The sequence below is a fragment of the Parasteatoda tepidariorum genome, chromosome 3, assembly GCF_982258835.1.
Source record: "Parasteatoda tepidariorum strain Cologne lab strain chromosome 3, Ptep-v5.0, whole genome shotgun sequence".
In the NCBI taxonomy this organism is placed as follows: Eukaryota; Metazoa; Arthropoda; class Arachnida; order Araneae; family Theridiidae; genus Parasteatoda; species Parasteatoda tepidariorum.
Window position 1 is genome coordinate 93,731,885 of NC_141757.1, and position 21,753 is coordinate 93,753,637.

The window sequence follows — 21,753 nt, forward strand, 5'->3', positions numbered from 1 at the left end:
ATTTGTAGAGTAAATTGAAAAAGTATAGACTAAAAGAATATCTACTGATCAACATCTATAAGTTCTTGATATTAGTTGAATTTCGTTGATATCATTTGAAGTGTAAATGGAAAAAGTATAGACTAAAAAGATATCTACTGATCAACATCTATTAGTAGTTGATATTAGTTGAATTTTGTTGATATCATTTGTAGTGTAAATAGAAAAAGTATAGACTAAAAGAATATCTACTGATCAACATCTATAAGTTGTTGATATTAGTTGAATTTCATTGGTATCATTTGCAGTGTAAATAGAAAAAGTATAGACTAAAAGAATATCTCTTGATCAGCAACTATTAGTTGTTGATATTAGTTGAATTTTGTTGATATCAGTTGCATTACAAGTAGAAACAAGTACAGACCGATGCAAATCCTTTCATGTGAAAAAATATTTTTACCGATTAGTCATTTTCCATAGGAATATCATATACTGCGTGTGAGTAGTATTGAAATTTTGTAATTAAATGGTTGAAATTATTTTTCCTTAATGATTATGAAAAATAAATAAAAAGAATGAAAATAATAATAAAAGCAAATCCACGTGAAAATGATCGAAATTAATTTTTCTTTTTAACGAAAGAGAATTTTTTTTTTAATAAGATAATGTGCTATTACTGAAAAGAAGAGATCTCGAATTTCCTACGCTGAATAAAAAGAAAAGGGGAAAAACAGAAAAAAATTGATATTTCTTTATAGAATTGTTTTCTATTACTGAAAGGAAGAGATCTCGAATTTCCTACGCTGAATAAAAAGAAAAGGGGAAAAACAGAAGAAAGTGATATTTCTTCCTAAAATTATTTTTTATTACTGAAGGAAAGAGATCTCAAATTTCCTACGCTGAATAAAAAGATTTTTCTTCATAAGATTGTTTTCTATTATTGAAAAGAAGATATCTCGAATTTCCTATGCCGAATAAGAAGAAAAGAGGAAAAACAGAAAAAAATTGATATTTCTTTATAGAATTGTTTTCTATTATTGAAAAGAAGAGATCTCGAATTTCCGACGTTGAATAAAAAGAAAAAGGGAAAAACAGAAGAAAGTGATATTTCTTCATAAAATTATTTTTTATTATTGAAGGAAAGAGATATCAAATTTCCTACGCTGAATAAAAAGATTTTTCTTCATAAGATTGTTTTCTATTATTGAAAAGAAGATATCTCGAATTTCCTATGCCGAATAAGAAGAAAAGAGGAAAAACAGAAAAAAATTGATATTTCTTTATAGAATTGTTTTCTATTATTGAAAAGAAGAGATCTCGAATTTCCAACGTTGAATAAAAAAAAAAGGTGTAAAAAAAAAAAAAAAAGGATTTTCTTCCTAGGATTGTTTTCTATTACTGAAAGGAAAAGATCTCGAATTTCCTACATGGAATAAAGAGAAAAGAAAAAAAAAAATAAAGACGATTTTTCCTCGAATTTGAAATTCAATTTCAAAAGTAAAGGAATTACCTTAAACATAAATTCAGACAAATTTATATGAAAAATAAAATTTGAGAACATGTGCAACGACAGCAACGATATGAAATTTCCCGTGCCTGAAAGCTTTGTATTGAAATACAATACTTATTTATGGAAGTTTCTTGCTTTCTTTAGAATTAATATCGAGATTCCAAAACATAGAAAACGTTTTTCACGTATTTTATATTTTTGGGCACTTTCATTATGGTTCGTTGCGATACTTTATAATTTTTATATTTCTATCATGCATAAGGAAATATCCACAGACTGCAAGATCAGTAATTTGCAATTACAGTCGAACCCCGCTATAGTGAACCGTCTGCGGACTCAGTAATGTGTCCACTATAACCGATGGTTCACTATATCCAAATTTTTTGAAGAATATTTTTTGCATAAGACAGTTGAATGATTGAAAATTGGATTTGCATTTTTGCATAAGTTATTTAAAAAATTATTAACTAATTAACAGATAAAAAAGCAAAAATTTATGGAAAGAGTAATTACGTCGCTAAATATTAGTTTTATTTTCACTTTTTATGAAAAAAATTTGTGATTTTTGATTGAACACAATTTGATTTTAAATTGAGTTCCTCAATTTTCTTATCTACAATGTGCAAAGAATGCAAGATTTTTACATTTTGAACAAGATTTCGAACCATCTTAACAAAGCATCTCCTACGTTTTCTCTTTGAGCTCCACGCAGTTTTTTCGATGAAACCATGTTTTTGTCGTATGCCGCAAGAATTGCACTTCGATTTTTCCAAATGTTTGAAACTGTAGATTTTGACAAGCAAAATTCCTTACACAGTGTCGATTGATTGGTTCCATCATCAATACGCTTTACAATTTTAACTTTGTCCTCTATCGAAAACGCTGCTCTCTTTAGAGAATTTGCCATTTTCACTGCTTTTGAAATAAAAATTTTGTCTCAAATAGATAATGTAAGAATATGAAGAGAGCATCTGTAGAATGAGTTAAATTGTTCACCTTCTTGATTGTCAAGGGGTGATTTGTAAAGAATATGGTTTGAACAGATAAGAAAATTCCAAAAATTCAGCAGGTGGCCAAGTTAACTAGTTGTAGAGCAAGCTCGGGGAAAAGAGATATAGCGAGGCTTGTCAGGGAGGGGGGAGTATAAGATAAATGATCTGTTTGACATTTATTACAGTATAGTTAGAAGTGATAAGCATAAAGGAGAGTAATATGACACATTTTATAGGAATGCATTCATTTTCAGTCCCAACACCTACAAGTTTAAAGATGGAGGACTGACCGAGTTTCCAAGTTCTAAGCTGTTCACTATAAGCGTTAAAAATAACATTATTTAAATAGGAATACGGACGGGACCGCTAAAAAAGTTCACTACATCCGAGTGTTCACTATATCCCAGGTTCACTATAGCGGGGTTCGACTGTATATCATAATCGCCATTTCGATAATCTTGTGGATTTTCATTTATCGAAATAGACTTAATATTCTTAAATTTGGCTTAAAATTGAACAAATTGAACACAGAACTTTTCATTTCACGCTTTGATAAATCTCTGTATGTGAATTCAACTGTAATAGTTACTTTCAGTTCCGTTCCGATTTATGTTACCGCGATAGTAGTACTTGGCGAGGTAGATGACGGTAATGTAATATTTGACTACCATGTGGATCCAAGGATTATGCGATTCTATAAGTTTGTTAATTATTCCCTTCATTATTTTTATTCACTGTTTTTCCCAAGTTTGATAAGTATTTTGTTGTGTCTATTGTACTCCAATTGCAACTTCTTGATGACAGAGTATGAAAAGAAACTTCGAAAAACGAAAATAGGAGATTTTTCAGTACGGCACGTGAATACACTTCAAGCGATATTTACTATAGTGCGAGAGTTAAACAATACATTCTCAACGCCTACATTTTTAACTTTTACTTTGTTTTTCTTGCACATGAGTTCTTCTTTCTATACAGCAATACTCACAGCTACAACTAAATACGTCATATTAATCGATTTTACGTACATAATGACTTTTACCAGTCTTCCGATTGTACTTTTGTCATTTATTGCTTCAGATGTACGCAGAAATCATGACAGTTTAAAAAGGTTTATTGATAAAATACACGAAAATGAATTAATAAGTACGAAGTCGGATGTCTACAAAATAAAGCTATTTAAGTCGTTCAAAAGAAGAAATAGCTTAGACGTATCTGCTTGCAATATTCTTACCATCAATCGTGGTTACATTTTTTCAGTATTTGGTGCTTTATTTACTTATAGCTTATTACTAATCAGCGTCAGTCCAAGTTTTGAAACTTATAATTGTATACCATAATAAGTTTTGTATGCATAAACCTAATGATGAAGCATTTAAAAAAAAAAAGGAAAAAGAATAGAAATCAAAATATGTCATGAAAGCATCTTCTGTAATTCAGGGCAATTGAATTTTAGATTTGTATATTTAAATGAAGTCTTATTATACTGGGTATAATAATAAGTCTTGTGTTTACATATGTGGTTTGAAAGAAAGATACTTAGAACTATCTTTGGTGCCATACCAGAGGGGGGATGTTGGCGAACACGGTACAACTTTGAACTTTATGGGCTCTATAAACATCCTCAAATTATGCAGATAATCCGAAGCAACCGACTAAGATGGCTCGGACATATATGGAGAGGCTCTGAAGATAGCCCTGTAAAAATTGCCACCTTCAAGAACCCTTAGGGGTCCCGCTCTAGAGGTAGACCACCTACTCGATGGCTCAACGACACCGAAAACGACCTCAAAGTCCTAAAACTTAAGAACTGGAGGGGAGTTGCCATGGACAGAGGGAGCTGGAGAAGGCGTGCTGTTGAGGCAGCCAAGGCCTGCAAAGGGCTGTTGCGCTATGAGCTATGAATCAGAAACATCTCGGTATATTGGCGCGAAGCGCCACGCACCGATTCGTCGAAACTGTGTGGTCATAAGCTAAAAAGTCCTAAGTTAACCTTAAAAAGGTAAACTGTAAAGTTCAGATTAGAGTCTTTGATGGAGTTCAACGTCATTTGAAGGGATGGGGCATCAGTTGGAAGGGGAGACCCCCTTAAGTAGCGTTTGCAGCAGGGCTGTTGCGCTCCTGAAGAAGAAGTTTATATATGTGACATCTCTTTCGTTGCGAGACGGTTTTATTTCGGTTCGTTCATTTAGTCACTCTTAATGATGACAAGGACATTTCATAATTTATATACATATTTATTTTATGATTGATGAATATATATATATTTAAAATTAAATACGAAAATATACATGTGCAACATAACCGGAGCCCCATCGCTCCCTTCTTATCTATACTCTCACAGCATCCAGTCTCCACTCTCTCCGCATCCAATCTATTTTAAAAAACCTTTTTCTCTCACCAAAAAAAGTCCCACTCTAAGGGAACGACACTTCCTGTGTCCCTCACCATTTACCCCTCACGTCAATGAAAATTACAGACATATGAAAAAAAAGGGGGGGGAAAGAAAAATTATAATGAAAAAAATAATAACAAACAACTGGGAGGAAGAAAAAAAAGGAAAAAAAAGGGGGGATAAAATTTTTTAAAAAAAATCCGGGAAATAAAAGATATAATCTTTTCATCAGCCCGCACGATTATATCCGCACACTATTGTATTAATATATTTCGCTTTGGCTATATTGATACAATATCAGAAAGCACTCTTTTTTGCGGATATAATCGAGCTTCAATACTTCAGTAATGAAGAACCGAACTTTAATGAGGTATTTACATTTTCACCTCATTATACATATGTGACAAGAAAATTGCGACTATAACCTAAAGTAACTATAAAATCCCCCCCCCCCTCCAATGGTCAGACGAAATATCGTTCTGTTCATTTTATTGATTTTCTGACAATTCCTTGTCCATCATGCGAATTCAATTTTCTGATTGTTAACTTAGTCATCTAGATGTGAAAAATTCATATCCTTGTTGACATTAGGGCGGAATTCAGCTAAATTTTCGCAATTACTATAGCTCAATTAAACCAATCAGAAGCCTGTATTTATGTAAACATATCGCATTTTGCAATGGGTAAAAATACAGGCTTTTGATTGGACAAATTTGTCCATCGTAAATGCGAAAATTTAGCTGAATTCCGCACTAAAAGGCCATGGATTTATGAAAGATAGATTTTTTGTGTTCATACAATAGATTAATGAAGAGACTAACATAAAACTGACGGATTTTACATTGTACTGTTATTTTGTTTAAAAAAATGTTCATTAAAGAAAGAAATCTAAAATAAACTTTCTATTCGATTTGGGGGACCCCTCTGATGTGGGACCCTGGGCAACTGCCCCGTATGCCCCTGCAGACTCTGATTTATACATAGATGAAGGTTAACATCGTCGTTAACTACTATCTTCACATTGATAACCTCAGACGTGATGTGAACATGACTACTTTGATAGAAACTCCTAATGAAAGCTCCTATCTTAACAGCAACACCCACTTCGATTTGAACAGCCCTACTTCGATGGATGGTTCACATTGAACAGTTGACTTGCAACTTGTGACTGCGACATTGACTTCCTCACGCTGTTGCTTCTCAGTCTCGATCACACACAACGTTTAACATATACACTCGACTACTAAAAGCAACACAGGAGCGACCACAACCGTGAACTTAATCAGCTTTCACTATCAGCACTCAAAATGTACGGTGATCTAAATACAGCTCTCCCGGCTTCTCACAAAACAGCAATGAATCAACTAGTGGTATCCGTTCATCGAATTCTATCACATATCCGATCCTGGTGGGGAAGTTCTGTAGTGTATCTACCACTACAAGATTATAATTCCAATTCTTTAGTTTATAAGACATGTTAACCCGATTTTATGTTGGGGTACTTTTTCATAGATAAAGGTTGACATAGTCGAAAACAACTTCCCCCCCTCCACACATATGTCCATACACTTACATAAAGTTTTATCATAAACAAGGTAAACAAAGAAATATGCATATTAGGGGTTGGTAAAATACAAGGCTGACACTCAATCGGAATTTAAGAACTGTAGCTCTCGGCGTTGTTAAATAATCTATTTATTTTACTTCAAAAAATTATGTAAATACAATTCTTAAATCAGCATGTTTAAAAAAGCATTTGGTATTATATAGCTTTAGTGAAACGTAAATTAGGTACCTACCTACTTACATAGATTTGTCAATTTTAGGTTTTCGATAAATATCTCTGTTTTCGTGTAATTTACATAAGAAAATTTTTAACCACTATCCAGATCAGTTTTGGATAAAAAAAAAAGTCAGAGAAGCTTAGAAAAGTCTAAAAACAGATAAATGTGAAGTATTCAACTAAGTATTCAAAATCACTAAAAGTATAATTTTATTGTTTTACATTTAGAAAAGAAATTCTAAAAATTCACAAGCGCTATTTCTTTTAATCCATTAAAACGCCGTTTTTATTTACCACCTTTTTTTAAAAAATACACAAAATAGAATAATATTTTATGACCAAAAGTTTTTTCAAGAAAAAAAAATCAAAAATTTAACCTAAACTCAGAAAGGGTGGGAGAAAAGATCCCCGCAGAAAAAAACAAAACATTTATAATTACTTTTTCTTTTTTTTATCTTTCAAGGAAACAAAAAATACGACTCTATTTTTTACCAAAACTTCTTCTGATCAATAAAATATTGACGTTTCATGTGATCGATTTCTAATTTTTTTGGAATCTTTCTTGTCATAAATTACAGCTCAATATGTTGAAAAGATAACAAATTGATCTTAAATGCAATTATCTCATTTCTTAAACATTATAAGTAAAGTAAATTACGCGAGCTTGGATTTTTTTTAAAGAATTTATTTCGAAACAAATTTTTTATTCAATAAAATCGATAGAGTTTTAGGAAATTCATTATGAAAGCTCAGCGTGGTAATTTTATTAAGCTCGGAATTTTTATGTAGAGAAAACTGGAAAATTATAATATTGACTACAAAAGAGTACTTAAACAGAGCTTTTAATTTGTCTACTTTGTGGTACTCATTGTTGGCAACAAAAAAGAAGCAGAAGATGTATGAATATTAAAACTAAGATAAATAGCAACATAAAAGGGAAGTTAAAAATGAAGATAAGTATGAACATAAAAGTTAAAAATGGAGTTGTATATAAGCACGGTCTTCATATCTAGCATCAATTTGTCTTAATGTTATTTGTTAAATTACGGAGATGGTTTGCTACTAGGAATTTTTAATAAATTCTCGTAGTATTTAAATTTGAATGAAGATTTGCGTCAAATGCCATTGATATGTGCATACAAGTGTGCATCTTTTACCCAATATTATTGTGTAATAAAAATTTTTTGTTGTTGAATACAAATTCTTATTCCCTCTCCCCAAGACTAAAGATTGAAACTTACAATTGAAATGAATTCTCATCCAATAATGAACTTTGACCTGTTTGTCTGTAAAGAGAAAGCAAAGCGTGTGAGTAGTTATTTTATGTAACTTCTAATCAAGCTTTAATAATTAAAAAATATGTATACTGAAAACATAACTATGAAATTTCCAAGACTTTACAGCTTTGTCTTCAAATACAACAAGTATTTATGGAGAATCCTTGCTGCTATGGGAATCAACATCAATCCCAGAACATATACAAAACGTACAGCTCATATTTTACAATGTTGTGTTTTATCATTTTGGGCTGTTAATGTATTTTATAGTTCCTACGTGGCTGTTATTCTCATGACAAAGTACCCACAGTACGCAAGATCAGTGATTTGCAATTGGATTATAATAGGTATTTCAAATACCTTGTGGATTATAATAAAAAGAAATAGGGGAAACATTTTAAAACACATTTTAAAATTGAACCAATTGAATACAGAACGTTTCATTACACGTTACGACAAATCTCTTTATATAAACTCAGCGGTAATCATTACTTTAAGTTCTGTTCTAATTCATGCTTCTTTGATAGTCGTGCTTGGGGTGAAGGAACATAATTATTCATTATTCGGTTACTATGTGGATTCGCGGATTACGAGTTTTATTATTTTTATCAGTTACATGCAATACTTTTTTTTTACGTTGGCTTTTCCTTGTTTAGTTAATATTTTACTGTGTTTATTATATTCTAATTGTAACTTTTTGATGACCGAGCTAGAAAAGAAACTACGCAAAACAGAACCAGATATTTTTTTAATGAAAAATGTTGATGAACTTCAAGTAATTCTTTTAACTGTTCGAGAGTTCAACAAAACTTTCTCAACTTCCACATTTCTAATTTCTATTTTATTTTTTCTACATATGAGTTCATACTTTTATATAGTACTACTCTCATCCTTTGAGATGAATACAATTTTTATTTTCGATTTTATGTATATGATAACTTTTACCAGCATTCCAATTACATTTTTGTCTTTTATTGCGTCGGATGTCCGCAATAATCATCAACAATTAAAAAGAATAATGGAAAAAATTTACGAAAGTGAACTGAGAAAAACGAAAGCAAATATATATAAGATTGAAATATTCAAGTCCGTCAAGAGAAAAAAGAGTTTACATATATCTGCTTGCAACATTCTTAATATAAATCGTGGTTACATCATGGTAGTATTTGGTGCTTTAACAACATATAGTTTGTTATTCATTAGTGTTAGTCCTAGTTTCGAATCATACAATTGTCGAAGTAATGCCCTAGAATAGAATCCTACAGTTGTCAAAATATAAACTAACGCTAAACATCTGTAAACAACCTGTCATTTCAAAAGTTGTCGTGTTTCACTCCTTACTTGTCGGCAAAAAGTTAGATACCGCTGCCTGAAAGATATCTGCTCTTCGTGTATTATGTTTCAGCTAGATTTTGTCTTGAAATTTTTTCTGGATACCAATTGAGAAACAGCTGAGACTTCCTCTTGATTTCCCTCATAACGTTTCCTATTTACTGGTACCATATAAACAGTGGAAGGAAATTGCAAAAACATTTAATGGTAAACATGTTTGCGGACATTTTAATGTACAAAACGCAATTTACAATAAAGAAAAGTAGTATTTTATACTGCGATCCTTTTCTTTTTCCTCATAAATTCAAAGCCCGTTCGTAGATCGTTCGTCGACTTGATTCCAGGTTAAGTGAGAACAGATAGCTGCTCTGGAGTTGGAGAATTTGCTGAGGAGTACATGACGCAAGTTTTAAAAATTTGTTGCGGTGTATTTCTTCAACCACAAAGAATCCAGCTTCATCTCCACAGTTAGCCCTAGCATTTTCTGATATACATCCTAAGACAGTGGCTTAAAGTCTATAATTTTTAATGTAAAGAAAAGAACTGTCACTGTTGATTATCCCTTTTATGTTCAATAATGCTATAAGACGTTTGAATTTTATTTAAAATTATTCCATGAAATTAATTAATAATTATTGAGAATTAAAGAATTAAAGGGAAATGTAGGTTTGAATTCTGTTTTTACTGTATTGAAGTAAGACTTTTTTAAATAAATTAAAAGTAATAATAGTATTAATTTCTTAATTAATACTATTATATATCATTTTTTCTCAGCTTTATTGTTCAGATTTATTGTTTCAATTTTCACTAGATGTATAGTATTTAGATATTGCTTTAAAACAAAATCTAGCTATTATGGTTTATAAAAAAGTTTTTCATGTTATAGCAGTATTTCAATTTTTGACTTGCTACTTGTGACTGTGACCTTGACCTTCTTCACGCTGTCACTTCAAAATCTCGATCACAACACAACGTCCAACGTATACACTCGACTACTAAAGGTAACGCCGGAGCGACCACGACCGTGAACTCAATCAGCTCTCACGATCAGCACTCAAAAAGTGCAGTGCTTTTAATACAGCTCTCCCGGCTGCCGGCTTCTCACAAAACAGCAAGGAATTAACTAGTGGTAACCGTTCATCGAATTCTATCACATATCAAATTCTGGTGGGGGAGTTCTGTAGTATATCTGCCACTACAAAAATATAATTCCAATTTTCTAGTACATAAGATATGTTACCTCGATTCGACGTTGAGGTCCTTTTCACAGATGAAATTTGATATAGTTCGAGAACTACTCTCCGCACATAAATATATCGATACACTTACATAAATTTTTATCGTAAACTAAGAAATATGCTCATTAGAGGTTTGTGAAATACAAGATTGTCACCCTATCGGAATCTAAGAACTGTAGCCCTCGGTGTTGTTAAATAATCTCTTTATTTTACTTGAAAAGAATTATGCAAATACAATTCTAAAATCAGCATTGTTTAAAAAAGCATATATAGCTTTAGTGGGACGTAAATTAAGTACCTACCTACTTACATAGATTTGTCAATTTCAGGTTTTCGATAAATATCTCTGTTTTCGTGTAATTTACTTAAGAAAATTTTTAACCACTATCCAGATCAGTTTTGGATAAAAAAAAAAGTCAGAGAAGCTTAGAAAAGTCGAAAAACAGATAAATGTGAAGTATTCAGCTAAGTATTCAAAGTCACTAAAAGTATAATTTTATTGTTTCACATTTGGAAAAGAAATTCTAAAAATTCCCAATCGCTATTTCTTTTAATCCATTAAAACGCCGTTTTTATTTCCCACCATTTTATAAAAATTACCCAAAATCGAATAATATTTTATGACCAAAAGTTTTTTTAAGAAAATTAAAAAATAAAAAATTTAACCTGAACTCAGAAAAGGCGTGAGAAAAGGTTTCCGCAGAATTTTTTTTTTTAATAATTACTTTTTCTTTTTTTAAGGAAACAAAAAATACGAGGCCATGCTTTACCAAGACTTCTTCAGATCAATGAGATATTTACGTTTCATGTGATCGATTTCTAATTTTCTTGGAATCTTTTTTGTCATAAATTACAGCTCAATATGTCGAAGAGATAACAGATTGACCTCAAATGCAATTATCGCTTTTCGTAAACACTATACGTAAAGTAAATTTATTACACAAGTCTGGATTTTTGTAAAGAATTAATTTCAAAACAAATTTTTTAATTATAAAAATTGATCGAGTTTTATGAAATTCATTATAAAAGATCACAGTGTTTATTTTAATTAGCTTGGAAATTTCATGTGAAGAAAACTGGAAAATCATAATATTGACAACAAAAGAGTACTTAAACAGAGTTTTTAATTTGTCTATTTTGTGGCACCCTTTGTTGGCAACATAAAAGAAGCAGAAGATGTATAAATTTTAAAACTAAGATATGTAAGTATGAATATAAAAGTGAAGTTTAAAAGTTAGAGTTGTATTTAAGTACGGACTTCATATAATAGCATCAATTTTTCTTAGTATTATTTGTCAAATTACGAAGAAGGTTTGCTGCTAGGAATTTTTAATAAATTCTCGTAGTATTTAAATTTGAATGAAGATTTGTGTCATACAAGTTTTGGATCTTTTACCCAATATTATAGTGTAATAAAAATTATTTATTGTTTGATACAATAATTTTTATTCCCTCTCTTCAAGACTAAAGATTGAAACTTACAATTGAAATAAATTCTGGTCCAATAATGAACTTTGGCCTGTTTGTCTGTAAAGAGAAAGCAAAGCGTGTGAGTAGTTATTTTACGTAACTTCTAATCAAACTTTAATATTTAAAAAAAATGTATACTGAAAACATAACTATGAAATTTCCAAGACTTGACAACTTTACTTTCAAATATAACAAGTATTTATGGAGAATCCTTGCGGCTACGGGAATCAACATCAATCCCAGAACATATACAAAACGTACAGCTCATATTTTACAATGTAGTGTTTTATCATTTTGGGCTGTTAATATATTTTATAGTACCTACGTGGCTGTTATTCTCATGACTAAGTATCCACAGTACGCAAGATCAGTGATTTGCAATTGGATTATAATAGGTATTTCAATTAGCTTGTGGATTATTTTAAAAAGAAATCGGGGAAACATTTTAAAACACATTTTGAAATTGAACAAATTGAATTCAGATTTTTTCATTACACGTTACGACAAATCTATTTATATAAACTCAGCAGTACTCATTACCTTGAGTTCTGTTCTAATTCATGCCTCTTTGATAGTTGTGCTTGGCTTGAAAGAAGCTAATTCATTATTCGGTTACTATGTGGACTCGCGGATTTTGAGTTTTATTAATTTTTTCAGTTACATCCAATACATTTTTTTTACGTTGTCTTTTCCCTGTTTAGTTAATATTTTACTGTGTTTATTATATTCTAGTTGTAACTTTTTGATGACCGAGCAAGAAAAGAAACTGCGCAAAACAGAACTAGATATTTTTTTAATGAAGAATGTTAATGAGCTTCAGGTAATTCTTTTAACTGTTCGAGAGTTCAACAAAACATTCTCAACTCCCACATTTCTAATTTCTATTCTATTCTTTCTACATATGAGTTCTTACTTTTATAGAGTACTACTCTCAGGCCTTGAGGTGAATACTATTTTTATTGTCGATTTTATTTATATGATAACTTTTACCACCATTTCGATTACATTTTTGTCTTTTATAGCGTCGGATGTCAGCAATAATCATCAACGATTAAAAAGAATAGTGGAAAAAATTTACGAAAGTGAACTGAGAAAAACGGAAGCAAATATATATAAGATTGAAATATTCAAATCCATCAAGAGAAAAAAGAGTTTACATATATCTGCTTGCAACATTATTAATATAAATCGCGGTTACATCATGGTAGTATTTGGTGCTTTAACAACATATAGTTTGTTATTCATTAGTGTTAGCCCTAGTTTTGAATCGTACAATTGTCAAAATAATGACCTAGAATAGAATCCTACAATTGTCAAAATAATACCCTAGAATAGAATCCTACAATTGTCAAAGTATAAACTAACGCTAAACATCTGTAAACAACCTGTCACTTCAAAAGTTGTCGTGGTTCACTCCTTACTTGTGGGCAAAAAGTTAGATACCGCTGCTTTAATGAGATTTGCTTTCTAAGTATTATGTTCCAGCAAGAGTTTGTCCTGAAATTTTTTCTGGATACCAATTGAAAAACAGCCGAGACTTCCTCTTGATTTCCCTCATAACGCTTCTTACTTACTGGTACCATATAAACAATGCAAGCAAATTGCAAAAAAATTTATTGGCAAACATGTTTGTGGGCATTTGAATGTACCAAACGCAATTTACAATAAAGAAAAGTAGCATTTTATACTGTGATCATTTTCTTCTTCTTCATAAATCGAAAGTCCGTTGATAGACCCTTCGTCGATTTGATTCCAGGTTAAGTGAGAACAGATAGCTGTTTTGGAGTTGGAGAATTTGCTGAGGAGTACATGACGCAAGTTTTAAAAATTTGTTGCGGTGTACTTCTTCAGCCACAAGGAATCCAGCTTCATCTCCACATCTAGCCGTAACATTTTCTGATATACATCCTAAGACAGTGGCTTCAAGACTACATTTTTTAAAGTAAGGAAAAGAACTGTCACTGTTGATTATCACTTTTATATTCAATAATGCTCTAACACGTTTGAATTTTATTTAAAATTATTCCATGAAATCAATTAATAATTATTGAGAATTAAAGGGAAATGTAGGTTTAAGTTCTGTTTTTACTGTATTGAAGTAAAACTTATTTAGAGAAATTAGAAGTAGGAAAATTTCTTAATTAATACCATTATATCACATTTTTTACTCAGCTTTATTGTATAGATTTATTGTTTCAATTTTCCCCAGATGTATAGTATTTAGATATTGTTTTGAGACAAAATCCAGTTATTATGGTTTATAAAAAAGTTTTTTCATGTTATTGAAGTATTTCAATTTCAAACATATTGCAAAATCACAAAATATATCATGATTTCAAAATATCAGAAATACTTGAAAATTATAATTGAGTTTACTAAGATACTTTATGTTTAGTGATTTGAAATTTTTGCTTACGCAGCATGACATTAGAAAACTGTTATTAAAAATTGCTGAAAAATACTAGGGCTCTAGAGTTCCCATACTAAGAATATAAGCTTTCTGTTTGCTGCAGCTCACAAACCCTAATGGTTGCTTCACAGTAGTCGCCGTTTCTTGACATAAAACAGTTTGTGATATTTTAAATTATTCACTTATATTAGCACTATAAGGTATGTTTGCTTATGCTTATACCCCCATTTCCCATGTAAAAACATTTCCTTTATGATTCAATGAAGATCTATTAGCGGACATAAATAATGTTTCTTTGTAATGATTTACTTATGATAACATTTAAAATTAAAAGTAATTTGTTATTACTAATTTGAGAAGAAAATTTTAGTTAATACAGTTTCTAATGTTATTTTTTATAATCCAGCACACTGTGAAAAATTCGGGATCAAACTGTTATATAAAATACCGGTATTGAGTGCATCATTCGTAAAATTCATTTTTACCATAAAATATTATACCATGAAGTTTACTGCAATATTTATTTAATTAGAGTGATTCAGTTATTTTATATTACAATATTACAGCAAAACTTGCAGTATATGAGATTTTTTGTTTTGTAACAATGTTCCAATAAAGCTGGAATTTACGGTAGAAAGTTCAGACGGTCTGAGTACCAGTACTTCTCTAGTATATATTCTAATTCTCTAGTATATAAGACGTGTTAACCCGATTCTATGGTGGGGTACCTTTTCATAGATGAAGGTTGACATTGTCGTTAACTACTATCACCACATTCGGACGTGATTTGAACATGCCTACTTTGATAGAAACTTCGAAATGAACGCGTTTATCTTAACAGTAACGCCCACTTCGATCCAAACTGCCCTACTTCGATGAATGGTCCACATTGAACAGTTGACTTGCTACTTGTGACTGCGACATTGGCCTCCTTTACGCTGTCACTTCAAAATCTCGATCACAACACAACGTCCAACGTATACACTCGACTACTAAAGGTAACGCCGGAGCGACCACGACCGTGAACTCAATCAGCTCTCACGATCAGCACTCAAAAAGTACGGTGATCTTAATACATCTCTCCCGGCTTCTCACAAAACAGCAATGAATTAACTAGTGGTAACCGTTCATCGAATTCTATCATAGATCAAATTCTGGTGGGGGAGTTCTGTAGTACATCTGCCACTACAAAAATATAATTCCAATTCTCTAGTACATAAGATATGTTACCTCGATTCTATGTTGAGGTCCTTTTCACAGATGAAATTTGATATAGTCGAAAACTACTCTCCGCACATAAATATATCGATACACTTACATAAATTTTTATCGTAAACATAGAAATATGCACATTAGAGGTTTGTGAAATACAAGATTGTCACTCTATCGGAATCTAAGAATTGTAGCTCTCGGTGTTGTTAAATAATCTCTTTATTTTACTTGAAAAGAATTATGCAAATACAATTCTAAAATCAGCATTGTTTAAAAAAGCATATATAGCTTTAGTGGGACGTAAATTAAGTACCTACCTGCTTACATAGATTTGTCAATTTCAGGTTTTCGATAAATATCTCTGTTTTCGTGTAATTTACTTAAGAAAATTTTTAACCACTATCCAGATCAGTTTTGGATAAAAAAAAAAGTCAGAGAAGCTTAGAAAAGTCGAAAAACAGATAAATGTGAAGTATTCAACTAAGTATTCAAAGTCACTAAAAGTATAATTTTATTGTTTCACATTTGGAAAAGAAATTCTAAAAATTCCCAATCGCTATTGTCCGCGCCCTCATTGGCGAGATTGTAATGCGCCAAGCGTAGCTTTCTAACATTCTTTTCTCATTCAATAAAAAATTACCAAACGTTACAGTCCACTAGACTCTATTAGCTCCGACATCTTTGGTCCTAGCGACCTGGAGCAGAACTAGCCTCAATATGAGCACAATTAACTCAATAACAAATCTTAATCGCCAACGTGGGGCAATTAAAACAAAAATAAACAAAATCCAAAAATTTTTGGAAGAACATTCAACGCAGCAGGATGCAAGCGCCGCTGCCATCATTCTCAAAAAGAAACTGAAAGTAGCAATGGAACTACAAGCATCGATATCAGAACTGATAAAAGGATATACGCTACTTCCGGAAGAAATTGATCTGAAAGATAATCTAGATGTTGCTCAAGATATAGAAGATGAAATCGAAGAAATAGAGGTAAAGATTAATATTTTACTCTCTAAAATTGATAATAATAAACCTAATGAAACGGAATCAAATGCTTCATGTACCAATATATATAAAATTCCGGATTTACCCCTACCTTTCTTCTCCGGAAAATATGAAGAATTTCAAAATTTTAAAATTCAATTTAATTCTATTATTGGAAATAATAAAGAGTTGAGCGACACACAACGACTGTGCTATCTTAAAAGCTGCCTCAAAGGTGAAGCAAAACGCCTTGAGTCAGCCCAAGATACATTTGAATCTTTATGGTCTTCCCTTGAAGATAGATACGAAAACAAACGAGCAGTTATCGATTGCCATGTTAATAAATTATTAAATTTTTCAAGAGTCCCTGACGCTCCTAATCAGCTCATGCAATTAATCGATAACACTAAATGTAATTTACGAGCATTAAACTTGCTTGAATTTAAATCAAATGAGCTATCAGATACATTGATAATGCACATTTTATTCCAAAAACTCGATCCAGAAGTTAGAAAAAGTTTTGAAATGAAATTGTCGAAAAACGAAATACCCAAACTAGACAATTTTCTAAGTTTTTTGGAAGAACGTTCTAGAATTATGCAAGGTCTTAATATTAAAGAGGAAAGAAAGAAGCCCCATTTTAGTTCAAGGCCAAATACAGAGAAAATGTATTTAATTAAATCGAAAGTGAATAACCCATGTTTATTAGGTTGTAGGGAAAGTCATAAACTTTATAAATGTGATCAATTCAAACGAATGAGTGTCAAACAGCGAATTGAAATAGTAAAAACTCATAATTTGTGTTTTTCATGCTTTAATAAGCACTTTCCTAATCCTTGCATGTCTAAATACACTTGCTTTTGTAAAAGCAAAGATCATCATTCTTTACTTCATGAAAATAAAAAAAATGAGTCATTTACATTTGATACAGCAGTAGAAGAGAAAAGGGAGACAGACATCTTGTCACCCCTCTCCCCTCCTTTCACTCCTTCGAACACTTTGTTTACGAATAAAAACGAAAATGCTAATTGCGTGATTTTAAATACGGCGGTTGTTTATATTAAAGATGGGCAGGGCATATTTAGACCATTAATAGCCACTTTAGATAGCTGTTCAAGTTCGAATTTAATAAGCAGTAGAGCTGCTAATTTATTGGGTTTAAAGAAACAAAAAACAAATGTTCCGATTTCTGGTGTTAATGACTCGTGCATTACAGCTAAATCATTTGTTCGTACCGAGTTAACAAATGAAGAAAATAATAAATCTTATTATTTAGACTTGTTGATAGTTCCAAAAATTGCGGTTCTTCCACCCACATTTGTAAACATATCGAATTTAAGTTTATCTGAAAGAATAAAACTTGCCGATAATAATTGGAATAAACCAAAACGAATTGATGCTCTTTTAGGAGCAGAATTATTCTTCGAACTATTGGGTACGAATAAAATTAAAATTAAAGATTCCCAATTAATATTAATTGAAACGTTTTTTGGTCATGTTGTATCGGGAGTTGCGAACAACTTTAATTCTAATTTAGAGAAAATTAACGATTCGTGTTTTTTACTTGCTGAAACCGAAAATCTTGATAAGGCGTTAACTTCCTTTTGGGAAATAGAACACGTAAACGAAAATAAACCAATAGTTGATGACGAATTAAACTATTGTAATGAGCATTTTTTAAATACTCACTACCGAAAAACAGATGGTAGATACGTGGTTGAATTGCCGATTAAACAACAATATTCAGCTAATATTTCATTAGGTGATTCAAAACAAATTGCGTCTAAGAGATTAAAACAATTATGGAATCGCTTAGATCGTGATCCTAAATTAAAAGAATTGTACATTAGTTTTATTCGCGAGTACGAATCTTTAGGTCACATGGAAGAAATTTGCGATGATTCAATTCCGGATGAAGGATATTTTTTACCCCATCATGGTGTATTGCGACCGTCCAGCACGTCAACTAAATTAAGGGTTGTTTTTGATGGGAGTTGTAAAACTACGAATGGAATGTCCTTAAATGATTTTTTATGTAAAGGCGGAATCCTACAGGACGATCTTTTTACAATTATGGTTCGTTTTCGAAAGCATATTTTCGCATTTACGGCCGATATAAATAAAATGTTTCGGCAAATCGAAATAAATCCGTTGCAAACTAAATATCAAAAAATTTTGTGGAAAGAGGGGAGGGAGGAACCTCTCAAGGTGTACAATTTGAAAACCGTTACCTATGGTTGTGCATCCAGTCCCTATCTTGCTACAAGAGTTCTACATCAAATTGCAACCGATGAAGAAAAGGATTTTCCTATTGCCTCTAAGGTTCTAATGGAGGATTTCTATATGGATGACTGCCTTTCGGGGTCAAGCAGTATTGAGGAATTTAATGAACTAAGACAACAACTAACTAAGCTTCTTCAAAAGGGTCAAATGAAATTACATAAATGGCGTTGTAATGCCATTGATACTTCAACGGAATCATCTCAATCGTTTCCCTTCAAACAAGATTGTGCAGATACTACTATAAAAACTCTGGGAATACTGTGGAATAGTAGAAAGGATACTTTTCACTTCAATGTCACAACGGCTTTAAGCTCGAATTACACTAAGCGTGAAGTGCTAAGTCAAATTGCCAAAATCTTCGATCCATTGGGCCTACTTGGTCCTGTTATCTGCAGTGCTAAAATATTCATGCAGCAATTGTGGCTTTTAAAATGTGAATGGAACGAAATGATTCCACCTCACGTCTACCAAAAATGGGACAAATTTTTACGATCTCTTTCTTACATAGAAACTTTGCATATCCCAAGATGCATTATGATCCTGGAACTAACGATTATTCGACTTCATGGCTTTGCAGACGCCAGTGAAAAGGCCTACGGTGCCTGCATCTACATGCAAACTGTTTCCAATTCCAACGTGCCTTCCAGTCAGCTAATTTGCAGCAAAAGCAGAGTGGCTCCTATTAAGACCATAAGTATCCCCAGACTTGAACTTTCAGCTTGCTTACTATTGTGTCAACTCGTGCATCGAGTTATTTCATCTCTAAAATTTAAATTCGATCAAGTCATCTTGTACTCCGATTCCACGATCGCATTAGCTTGGATCAAGACCTCACCCCATCTTCTTAAGACTTTCGTCAGCAATCGAGTGGTACAGATACAAGAACTGTCCAAGGACTTTCTCTGGAAACACATTGCATCAGAATTTAACCCGGCAGATGCCTTGTCCAGAGGTCAAGATGCCTTTGTTTTTTCTACCAATAAACTTTGGTGGAAAGGCCCTGTGTTCCTGAGTGAGAACATAATTAAAAACAATGAACCTGAACTAGATTTAATTCCTGATTGTGAACCTTTTCAGAAAGAACTGAAACCAGTTCTGCTACTGACTTCAATCACCAACAATGACTTTATTGATGACTTTTTAAATCTTTCAAATAATTACATGAAACTAATAAGAATTTTAGCTTTTATTTTTAGGTTTCTTTCAAATTGTAGAAATGTGAATAAATTTAGGGGTCCTCTCAATGTAAAAGAATTAGATAAAGCCAGAAATGTTATTATAAAACAGGTGCAAGGTGAGTACTTTGTTGCAGATATCTCAGCCTTAAAAAAAGGTAAGCCTGTTCCTGTAAATAGTAAATTGAAATTTTTGAATCCCTTTTTAGATCAGGATGGTTTGCTTAGAGTTGGTGGTCGGTTGACCAATTCTAATTTGAATTATAATTCTGTTCATCAAATAATATTACCTCCTGGTCATAAACTTTCTAAGATTATTTTTTCTTATTTTCATTTTAGAGATTTGCATGTTGGTCCTCAAGGACTATTAAATACAGTACGACAAATTTTTTGGCCAGTCAGTGGCAGAAAATTAGCTCGTCAAGTTGTGCACGATTGTGTGCAGTGTTTTAAAATAAGGCCAACAGTCTCTTCTCAAATAATGGGTGATCTCCCTCCTGAGAGGGTGATTCCTAGCCCACCCTTCTCGAACGCAGGACTTGACCTTTGTGGTCCATTTTGGATTAAATATCGTAACCAGAGAAAGGGGTTATATAACAAAGTATATGTAGCTATTTTCATATGCATGGTCACTAAAGCTGTACATTTTGAATTATTGTCTGACTTAACAGCTAGTGCTTTAATAGCTACACTTAAACGGTTTTTTGCCCGCAGAGGTAAAAGTTGTACTATATCTTGTGACAATGCGTCCAATTTTGTTGGCGCTTCGGCGGAGATAAGCAAATTCTTAAAGTCTTTAAATGCTAAAAAAGATAATTTATCTGGTTTCCTTTCATCGGAGCAAGTACTGTGGAAATTTCTACCCCCTCGTTCACCAAATTTTGGCGGGTTATGGGAGAGAGGGGTCGGACAATTCAAATATCACCTTAAAAGAACCATTGGTTCTACGAAATTAACAATTGAAGAATTTTTAACTATAACTATTCAAATAGAAGGTATTCTTAATTCCCGTCCTCTTTCTCCTATGTCATCTGATCCAGAAAATTATGAAATTTTAACTCCTGGACATTTTTTAATTGGAAGAGCAATTAATGCACTTCCTGAGCAAAATTTGATTGATTTTAAAGAAAATTTGCTTAACCGATGGCAGAAAACTCAAAAAATTGTTCAAACAATTTGGAAAAATTGGTGTAACTCTTATCTCAGTCATTTACAACAAAGATCAAAATGGTTGTTTCAAAAACAAAATGTAAAACCAGGTATGATGGTTCTGGTAAAAGAAAGCAATTTACCTATATGTAAATGGGTTATAGGACGAATTTCGGAAATTATCACCGGTAAGGATGATAATGTCCGTGTGGTTTTCGTACGCACACCTCATGGAATTTTCAAAAGAAGCATTTCAAATATTGCTGTATTACCAATTGTTAACAATACTTAAATTTATATGTTGAATTCAAAATGTGAAAAAATAATTGTATTAATATTGCTTAAATTTGTATTTTTATTATTATTTCTATTATTGTTATTTTTATGATTATTGAAACATTCAAATGTCAGAATATTTCAATGGGGGCCGGGATGTCCGCGCCCTCATTGGCGAGATTGTAATGCGCCAAGCGTAGCTTTCTAACATTCTTTTCTCATTCAATAAAAAATTACCAAACGTTACAGTCCACTAGACTCTATTAGCTCCGACAGCTATTTCTTTTA

General features: G+C 32.0%; 1 protein-coding gene across 1 annotated transcript in view; it reads left to right on the forward strand.

Moving 5' to 3' along the window:
• The window catches only part of LOC147813957 (uncharacterized), a 67,082-nt gene extending 45,601 nt beyond the window's left edge, over positions 1-21,481 (forward strand). The window contains exons 2-6 of the mRNA XM_087160173.1: positions 16,401-16,588; positions 17,405-18,017; positions 18,120-19,962; positions 20,080-20,159; positions 20,250-21,481. Coding sequence (XP_087016299.1) covers positions 16,401-16,588; positions 17,405-18,017; positions 18,120-19,962; positions 20,080-20,159; positions 20,250-21,481 — 3,956 coding nt within the window. The remainder of the gene's footprint in view (positions 1-16,400; positions 16,589-17,404; positions 18,018-18,119; positions 19,963-20,079; positions 20,160-20,249) is intronic.
• Positions 21,482-21,753: the final 272 nt, after the last annotated feature.